Source organism: Cajanus cajan, chromosome 2 (genome assembly GCF_000230855.2).
Source record: "Cajanus cajan strain Asha chromosome 2, NIPB_CcT2T_4, whole genome shotgun sequence".
NCBI classification, from domain to species: domain Eukaryota; kingdom Viridiplantae; phylum Streptophyta; class Magnoliopsida; order Fabales; family Fabaceae; genus Cajanus; species Cajanus cajan.
Window position 1 is genome coordinate 7,941,281 of NC_138518.1, and position 10,869 is coordinate 7,952,149.

The 10,869-nt window shown below is 29.7% G+C and overlaps 1 protein-coding gene across 1 annotated transcript; it reads right to left on the reverse strand.

Moving 5' to 3' along the window:
* Positions 1 to 8,755: 8,755 nt before the first annotated feature.
* Positions 8,756 to 10,040, reverse strand: LOC145954672 (phytochrome-associated serine/threonine-protein phosphatase-like). The gene is made up of 5 exons (XM_083069358.1): positions 9,938 to 10,040; positions 9,372 to 9,518; positions 9,213 to 9,280; positions 8,906 to 8,960; positions 8,756 to 8,809 (listed from the first exon to the last, which is right to left on the reverse strand). Exons 1-5 carry the CDS (start codon positions 10,016 to 10,018, stop codon positions 8,756 to 8,758), a joined length of 405 nt encoding a protein of 134 aa, XP_082925484.1. The 5' UTR covers positions 10,019 to 10,040.
* Positions 10,041 to 10,869: the final 829 nt, after the last annotated feature.

Here is a 10,869-nt window from a genome sequence, read left to right on the forward strand (position 1 = left end):
GTCTAGATTTTATTGCTCTTTATGTTCATATAGCTTGTCTTACTTTTTCTTCTAGATTTTAATTTTCAATAATATTCGGTTGTTCTCCTTTTGAAAAAAAAAAGTACTAGTTATTAGATATTTTATCTTATTATATTATATTATTTTATCTATGTTTTTATACTAATATATAAAGAAAATATCATTAATTACTTTGATTTCTGCACTTGATAAATCATTATATCCTTTAATAAAAAAAATTAAAAAATAATAATATTTTTATCAATTACAAAACTTAAACTCAAGACCTTAAACCATAAAAATTAATTGTAATATTAGTTAAACTAACAAATATTGATTACTTAATTAACTACCTTTATTATTTAATAGAGACAAAAAATATCTAAACTCCACTAGTTATATATCAAGTTAACATTGAAATAGTCTTTCCTAAAAAAAGAAAAAACTCTGTCCAAGTAATGGCCAATTTAGTCAATTTTTCTTAATTTATTTATTTTAATGATTTTTTTTGGTTTATAATAAGACCTAAAAGAGAAATTATCTTATTCATTTTAAAATTAATTACATTTAATGATTGTGATTAAATATATTAATTACAGGTAAATTAATTCTCAAAAAAATCTTTTTATTTTTGAATCGTAATTTCAGTAAAAAAAAATAAAAAAATTAATGTATTTTCTCATTTTTTGGAGTTTTGGGAAAAGATGGGGTTCTTTGATGATTTTGATGCATGGTGTGGTTGCATGTCGGATCTGAGGTTGTTTTTGAGTTGTATCAAGTCTATGCATTTCATTTCATGGATTGCATGTGGTTGAAATTGTTGATTTTCAGGTTTTGAAGGAATTTTTGAGGTTTTTGGAGGTTTCTAGTTAAACATGCGCTAGGCACAGTTCTTGGCGCCAGGCATGCATTCATTCGGGGCCACTAATATCAAATCACGCCGGGCGCGAGACTAGTCACGCTGGGCGTGGAGACTCTTGTGAGTCTCTATTTGAGTTTGCGTCGGGCGTGATATGAATGCGCCGGACGTGAGTATGTTTGGTATTTAAGTCTTCATGAAAGTTGTAGCCTTGGATGTTGGCTTTCCAATGGCGCTGGGATCACCCAAAAAGGAAGTCTAGAACTCCAAATATGGCTGTTTTAGTGAACAGGGGTCAAGCTGTCAACATTGGTTATAGTTGTATGGAGGCAACACCAAGGAAGCTTGAAGCTCCCAAAGTATGGAGGCAACACCAAGGAAGCTTGAAGCCCAAACAAGTTGGTTTTAGTAGCCCAGAACGGGCTGTTTCAAAATCGGAACGGGCCGTTCCCAACTCGGAACAGGCTGTTCCTATACTAGGGCCGTTCCCAACTCAGAACGGGCCGTTCCTAAACTGGAACGGGCCGTTCCAAGTTACTAAAAAGGCCTAAAACCCTAGTTTGGAACAGGCCATTCCAACACAGGTTGTTGTAAGTAAAATTCGAACTCAGAACGAGTCGTTCCAATTCTGGAACAAGCCATTCCAGGTTCATATTTTACTCATAACAAACTGGCCCAGAACGGGCCATTCTGAATCCAAAACGGGCCATTCTGGTCAGTTATGATGTCTATAAATAGACGAATCGGGTACATTTCTCAAGGCCAAATAATCAATTCAAAGCTCCTTATAGCTCGAAAATTCTCTCTTTCTCTCTCTTTTTGTATTTCTTAAGATTTTGTGAGGAACATTGTAGTGTGCCACAAAGCACCTAAAAATCTCCATATTTGAATATTCAATAGAGCTCGTTCAAGAGGTATTTCAGTCAATATTCTTTTTCTTTTATTTCTTATCTTTGATATATATTATTATACTAAAAGCAATCGTGTAGATATTTTAGAGTCAATTGTGTAATTTAAATTTCAAGCATGTAAATAATCATTAATAAAGGGGATCAAATATTTAACTTATTAATTCATCTTATGCTAGCTTCATCATAGGGTACTGATTAAGGGCGTTGTAGGGGTGCTTAATACTTTCCTTACACGTAATCGACCCCCGAACCCAATTCTGGTTATCAAGGCCATTATTGAATTTTTGAAAAACCTTTTCTTTTTCCAATGTTTTGAGTAAAACATTGGTGGCGACTCCTAAGAACCTATTTTTCAAAACCATTAATTAAGGATTAGTCTGGTTTCCGGACATTACTTAATTGATGAGATTTTCGAAAAGATGTCTAAATCATAAGTCGCGAGATCAGAAATTTACGGGTTACGACTGATGGTGACTCCACTGGAGAAATTTTAAAAGGGTCAGGCCCAAATAAATGATGAAGTTAATAAAATAAGAATAATAATTTAAATATTTTTCTCCTTTACCTTGTTTGTTTTCTTTGTTTGGCTTTGATATTTGTTTGTTTGTTTAAATTCTGCACCTGTTTGAATAAAAATTGTACACAAATCTTTGCACACAACAGTTACCCCTACACCCGGGGGCATGAGAGTATTAAACATAGGGAGTGGTTGACGTACGATCGGCCCAAGTTTGCCCTTGGAGCCAGCGAGCATTGTCGAAATCACACTCAAGGTGATAACCGGTTACTCTAGCCCGAAATACTGCGACAGACCTTAGAGTTTGCCAGCTGACGGCGACAGAGATACTAGGTCCCTAAGGGTGAAGTTGATCGCCTTAAAGCTCGGTTGGTAGCCAAGGGATACACTCAAATTTATGACCTTGATTATTGTGATACCTTTTCTCTCGTGGCAAAGATTATCACAGTTTGACTTTTCCTTGCTATGGCAGTTATTCGCCACTGGCCACTTTACCAGCTTGACATTAAAAATGTCTTCCTCCATGGTGACCTTGAGGAAGAAATTTATATGGAGCAACCTCTTGGGTTTGTTGCTCAGGGGGAGTGTGATTTAGTCTGTAAATTGCGTCGGTCATTGTATGGATTGAAACAATTACCTCGAGCTTGGTTTGGTAAGTTCAGTCACATTGTGCAGATGTTTGGATTGAAACAAAGTGAGGCAGATCATTCAGTATTTTATTGTCATTCTACTGAGAAGTGTGTTTATTTAATGGTATATGTTGATGATATAGTCATTACAGGGAGTGATGCTACCAAAATTTCTCAACTAAAAGAGCATTTATTCAGCCATTTTTAGACTAAAGACCTGGGTAGTCTGAAATATTTTCTTGGTATTGAAGTGGCTCAATCAGAGGAAAGTGCTATCATTTCACAAAGGAAATATGTACTCACTACAAGAAAAACGCAAATTTTCGACAGATATGAATCCGTCGAAAAATTTATATTTTCTGACAGAAAATTTCTGACAAATATTTCCATTGAAAATGAAATTTCTGACGGAATTTTTCGTCGAAAATTTTTGACAATTTTCGATGGAAATATAAATCTGTCAGCAATTTCCAATGAAAAAATAAATCCGTAAAAAATTTCTGACAAAAAATTTTCGACAGAATATTCTGTCGAAAATTTTTTGTCAGAAATTTTTTATGGGTTCATCAAAAATTTCTGACGGATCGAAAATTTTATTTTTAATTCTTATTTTTATTTCTAAAATTGGAATTTTTATTTTTAATTCTTATTTTTTATATAATCATTTGACTACTTTTTATTTTTTTTAAAAAGATAAATAATTATCTTAGGTGTCACCTACAACAATTACGTACTATTATCATATTAATATTTAACACCTCTAAATTTTTTTATTTTTTAAAATAAATATTATTTATCTACCTTAAAATAATCAAACTAGTGAATTTATATTTTAGAGAGATGAAAATCAAAGAAAAATAATTTACTCATTTTACAAGTACGAAACAATCTTTATAAATCTTACAAGTATGAAAAATAAAGAAAAAAATTTACAAAGACTAAAATCAAAATCACCCATCTTATAGGCCGTGTTTAAAAACCCGGATCGAACTGGCCGGTCGAACCGGTTGGACCGGGAACCGGTGGTCCAGCCAGCCCGAATCTTAAGTTGGATTGGTTATGCAGTCGATCCGTTTCAAATCGGATTGAACCGATCAATTTTCCGGTTCAACCAGTGAACCGGTGGGTCAAATCGATTCAACCACTTTTTTTTCTTATTTTTTTTTAAATTTTTTTTAAGGGACCATAAACCACAAAAATAATAATGAAAATTGAATCTCTTAATGGAAGAACAAAGATTCTTATTAAATATAACAATGACTACTTGTTCTAATGTATTTGTTTATAATATATACAACTTAAATAAATTTTATAGTATATTATTAATTTTAAATTATATATTTAATAATATTATATCTATGTAGATATTACATATATTATTTTGTGATATCAATTGCAAACATATTATATATGTACATATTATTTATATTTTTAATTTGTATTAATATACAGTTTAACATGTAATTTTTTGTATATTTTTTTACAAAATAAAAATAAAAGTAATTTTAAATAAGATAGAAAAAATGAAATTTAAAATAAGATATGAATTTAATAAAATTTATAAGTATAAAATATATTTAATATGAATATTTTTTTAATAAAAATAAATAAAAATCGAGTCATGCGGTTCAACTAGTGACCCACTGGTTCAACCTTTGACTCATTGACCCAGTACCTTAACCGGTTAGATGACCGGTCCGATTTTTAAAATTATACTTATAGGGACTAAAATATATTTAAACCTTCTAAAATTAATATTTTTGATCTTAACAATTATTTTAAATATATAATATTTATTTTTAAATATTTATAAAATACGTAGAGATGTTAGTATATTGTCTTTAAAATTATAGTAAGCAAGTTCAAGTGTGAATATTTTCATATTTGTGTGTTTCATGAGTTTTCTATTAAATAATTAGTGCATATATTAGTTTATTTAACATAAATAGTAGTTTTATATTTTATAAGAAAAAACAAATTTTTTATTTTCTAGAAGTAATAAGCTTAAAATTACATATATATATATATATATATATATATATATAATATAGGGGTTATAATTATACCGGTGTAACTTTTACTAAGTATTACACCGCTCAATAATTTTATATTAAATGTGAATTTTGTAAATCCAACCGTTAAATTAAAAGTTCATATCACTTTATACGTGTATATCAAATTTTGTTAAAATTGAACAACAATTGGAAGGTAATCAAAGTGTTCATATTTTAGTGTATTTTGAAATGAATATATTACATCAATTTTATTTTATAAAAATGAAGTATCAAATCATCTTGGATTAATATAAAATTTTGTATATATAATCTAAGATATATGAACTTTCAATCTAACGGTTGGATTTACAAAATCACATTTAATATAAAGTTATTGAGCGGTGTAATACTTAGTAAAAGTCACATTTAATATATATATATATATATATATATGAAGAGGGATCATTTTATTCCAGGAGTAAGTCTACCTAGACTTACTCCGTTCAATAACTCATGTTCTACATCAAATTTCAACGATCCAACCGTTCAATTTAAAGTTCTTAATGCATAGATCAAATCTACAAATTTTTAAAAAATTTGAAAATCATTTGATACTTCATTTCATTAATTCAAATAAACGGATAATCATAAAATCATTTTATAAATTGATTCGAATTAATGAAACGAAGTATCAAATGATTTTTAAATTTTCTAAAAATTTGCATATTTGATCTATGCATTAAGAACTTTAAATTGAACGGTTGGATCGTTAAAATTTGATGTAGAACATGAGTTATTGAATAGAATAAGTCTAGATAGACTTATTCCTGGAGTAAAAGGATCCCTTCTCTCTCTCTCTCTCTCTCTCTCTCTCTCTATATATATATATATATATATATATATGAGAGTTATAATTACACCGGTGTAAATTTTACTTTGTATTACATTGCTCAATAACTTTATTTTAAATGTGAATTTTGTAAATTCAACCGTTAAATTGAAAATTTTTTACTCTTAAATCATACATACAAAATGTTATATTAATCGAAGATGATTTCTTATAAAATAAAATTAATTCTGTTAGAAAATTTATATTTTCGATGAGAAAATTTTTGTAGGAAAAGCTATATTATTGATGGAATATTTCCGACAAATTTATATTTGTCGAAAATGTAAGAACTGATTTTAAATTTGATATGAAAATATTATGATATAATTAGATAATATTTTAAGTTAGTATTTTATTAATGGTTGATAATTACAAAATAAAACAAGGATAAATACATTTTTTGAATTTTATGTTTGATTTAAGATAACTTACAAAATAACTCTTGGTAAAGTTATTTTCGCTCAATAACTCATGGTGTGTATTGGATTTCATCGATCCAATTAATTGTTCAATTAAAAGTTATTAAATTTTACTAATAATTAATATATAAAAATTTAATTAGCTTTGGAATAAATTATTTTCTAATTAACAATATAATTGAAATATTAATTATTTTAAATTATTTAACTAAAATCTTATTGAAAATTTACTATATGTTCTTAATATTTTCGTATAACTAATATTTGGTTTTAAATTTGATATGAGAATATTATGATATAATTATATAAGATTTTAAGTTAGTATTTTATTAATGGTTGATAATTAGAAAATAAAACAAAGATAAATACATTTTTTAAATTTTGTTTGATTTAAGGTAAATAAATATATTAAATTAATTAATAATTTATTTAAAATGTTAAAATTTAATTTATAAGTATGTAATAAATAAATATTTATAATTTTAAATTATATTATCATTATAAATTATAAAATTAAATAATTTTAAATAGAAATAAGTAGATGTTAATTATAAAAGTAAGTACATATAAATAAAAATTAATTAAATATATTATTATTATTATTATTATTATTATTCGTAATATAAAATTATTATATATTATTATTATAGTACAAGTATGATATTGTATATTTGAGGATGACTTAAATTAATTAATTTGTACAAGTTATACTGACAACATACATATAATTTCAATAGCTTACTCATCAGAACTTCACAGTTAAGCGTGCTTGACCTGGAGTAGTATAGGGATAGGTGACCTTCTGGAAAGTTTTCCAGAAATTGCGCAAGTAAGGATAAAACACGCTAAAAAGTGAAATGTCGTGAAATAGAACCCTTGGGAAGCCAAATATGAGGGTTGTTACATTAATAAATTTATTAAAATTAAATAAAATTATAATTTTCGATGGAAATTTCTGTCAAAAATTTCTGATGGATTAAATTATTTTCGACGGATTTTTTTTCGACGCCACTTTTTTCGACGGATTTAAATCCGTCGGAAAAAAAATCGTCAAAAATTTACTTATTTCCGTCAGAAATTTCCATTGGAAATTAGCATTTTTCTTGTAGTGACTTGATATTTTGAAGGAAACAGGTTTTGAAAACTGCAAGCCAATTGACAGTCCTATGGATTCAAATCAAAAGCTAATGGTAGACTAAGGTGAAGTTTTTCCGGATCTAGAAAGATACAGGAGGCTGGTGGGGAAGCTCATTTATCTCACTATTATAAGACCAACAGATATTTCATTTGCAGTTGGAGCCGTTAGTCAATTCATGTAAAATCCCCACATTGACCATTGGAATGTTGTACTTCGCATTCTCAAATATATTAAAAGGGCTTCAAGACAAGGATTGCTAGATGAAGACAAGGGAAATACTCAAGTCATGGGATATTGTGATGCTGATTAGGCTGGATTTCCCATAGATAGGAGATTTACCACAGGATATTGTGTGTATATTGGAGGAAACATTATTTCTTGGAAGAGCAAGAAACAAAGTGTTGTTGCCCGGTCTAGTGCGGAAGCTGAATACAAATCTATGGCTCTGGCTACTTGTGAACTTGTGTGGATTAAACAACTTCTTCAAGAATTAAAATTTTGTGAAGTTAAACAAATGAAGTTATACTGTGATAATTAGGCAGCCCTTCATATTACATCCAATCCAGTGTTTCATGAGAGAACCAAACACATAGAGATTGATTGTCATTTCATTTGGGAGAAATTGCTGTCCAAGAAACTTATCACTGAGTTTATCAACTCTAATGACCAACTTGCAGACATTCTAACCAAGTCTTTAAGAGGACCTAGAATTCAATTTATATGTTCCAAGCTTGGTGCATACAATTTATATGCTCTAGCTTGAGGGGAGTGTTAAATCAATGGTTTAATATTTGTTATACAGCTTTTATAAAGCTATTTTTAGCCTCTCTTCTACCGACAGGGTAGTCTAGGTCAATAGACCATATTAGGTTTAGATTTGGTTTAGATTGTGTATCTTTATATATATATATAAAACTGCAGCTCATAGTGCAGTTCAGTTTTTTGGTCATTAATTCAAATCATAAGTGTTCTCAAGGCCATTTTCAAACCTAAACAATCAACTCTAAACCTTCTTTGCAATTTAAGAAAAATCCTATCTAGAATCTATATTACCAATTTCTTGTTAAGAAAAATTGAAAGGACCAAATTTAAAATTGCTAAAGGCTTATAATTCAAATTCTTCTTTTGACCTTGGCATTTTTTGATCTTTGCAACTGATCATGCCTCAGTGAATTCAATAGTTCAAGACTTCAAGCAATGTGGGAAATAACACAGTAATGCGACATGCATACAATCACATCACAGATACCATCTAAGGTTAGAATTGGCATATGCTAAAATGACATGGAGAAGAAACCTTCAAGAGCCCTCCTATTTTGTACACCCACTGTTTACTAAAAAATAAAATCCGAAGTCTAGAGTTATTTATGTGATTGTTCTGGTAACATCAATGAAGTAATCAAACAATCACATCAACAATGATTTGCATGTTAGAATACAATAGAGCAAAATCCTTCGATAAAATATCCTCATTTTAAAAAGTATCTAGCTCACTAGAATAATTCTTCTCAGGTACAATAGACAAGTTCGGGATAGAATAAAAACATACCTGTGTTAGTTGTCTTTCATGGTTTCCACGTAGAAGGGTAATATTAGCTGGGTATCTATGAAGTCAAACAAAAATAAAAGGATGCATAAATAAAAACAGAAATATTTATAAAATCACAATAATTCTAATTCTAATTCTAATTCTAATTCTAATTTATAACATTTGAGATCCACACATAATCACTAAATTACAACCATGAGGAAACAAAAAATTATTATTAAACATCAAGATATAACTACGAAGAAGTCATAGTATAATTCTAAGTCACGTGAGATGCAAGCATACATGGAAACTGGAAACAACTTACCTAGCTTTTAGAAGTAAAAGAATGGTGAATACATCAAGACTATTGTAACCCCGATCAACAAAGTCTCCCTACCACACATTTAGGAAGACATGAGATGCTGTAAAAATGCATAATGACTTCATCCAGTTCCAAAAGAGAAGTGCAGTAGTGCATACATACCATAAAAATGTAATTTGTCTCTGGAACATGACCCCCAGTCTGGAAAAGTTTCATTAGATCATGAAACTGACCGTGAATATCACCACACACAGTCACTGGACTATTGACAGGCTGCACATTTGACTCCTCAATAAGGATCTCTTTAACCTGAAACATTAATCACCAGTCCAATTTAAAACTTAAACTAAAAAAGCTGCAACAAGTCACAAAACAAGTTAACCCGAGGTGAACAAATAGAGACCTAGCACCAGAGTTCCAAAAATAAAAAAGCAATATTACTGCAGATAAAACACACAATAGGAACAAAAAAAATGCACACCGCACAAGATGGAAACGAGAGAGGTTTCCATTGGAGACAAACAGTGCCCTAAAGTTTCTTTCAGATGCAAATTGCCTCATCCGATTGGAAAATCGGGTAATCAATGAAGACAAGCAGATGATTGAAGCGGTTGTTTCGAACATTTGAGAGAGTTGAAAAAGGAACACAAGCAGCGTGACCAGTAATTCAAATTGAAATTGCAACCAAAAGTGAAACCCTAAAAGGAGAAAGTGAAGAGCGAGTATACGTATTCGCGAAGAAGTTGAAGCTCGTCTTCAAGAAGGTGCTGGCTATCCTTCACCTTCGACATCCACTGGTCCAAATCCATTTCTCACTCCCGCACCCTTCCGCGCTGCATAGCACAACTCAAAACTCTACTCCTACTCGGGTTAGGTTCCCCCCGGTCAAAACTAAACAAGTTTTTAGGATCTTATTATTTTCTACCAATTTCTAAAACAAAATGAAAAATGTCTGACCAATTATTACTTAAATAAATAAATCTTTATATATAAAAATATTAAAATAAGGTATATTAAATAAAATTAAGGTAATGTTTTTTTTTAATGAAAAAGTAAGGTAATATTACGTTGGATAAAATTATGAACTTCCACATCTTTTTTATTTTTATATAAATTACTAACTCTTTTGGGTGGGTACATTTGAGAAAAATAAATAAATAAATAAAAGAAACAAATGTTGGATAAAATTATGAACTTCCACATCATTTTTTACATGAATTACGAACTCTTTGGGGTGGGTACGTTTGAAAAGGAAATAGAAGAAACAAATATTGGAGGATGGAAGTAAAAATTAAGGAGTTAGAGGTTGTGGTACCTTCTATTCAAGAGTTAGATTCACTTAGATATTTGGGAGCAGTTGTCAATGGTTACTCCTATTAATGATAAGGGGAACAATTGTATCATGTGATACTTATTATGATCAACTCTCTATATTAGGCAATAAAATAGTCCACATGTTCCATTGTGGACTTGCCATATATTCAAGAAAATATAGCAAAGTTTGGGGTCTTAAAACCTTTTAACAAATGCATCATTTGATCAACCCATTAAGGATAGGTTTCTTGTACATCATTCTCTCCATAGGTTTGAGTTAGAAGTGTAGACACCAAATTTCGTTCGGGCGCATATAAACAAGGACATGGACTTCTGTTATGAAGGG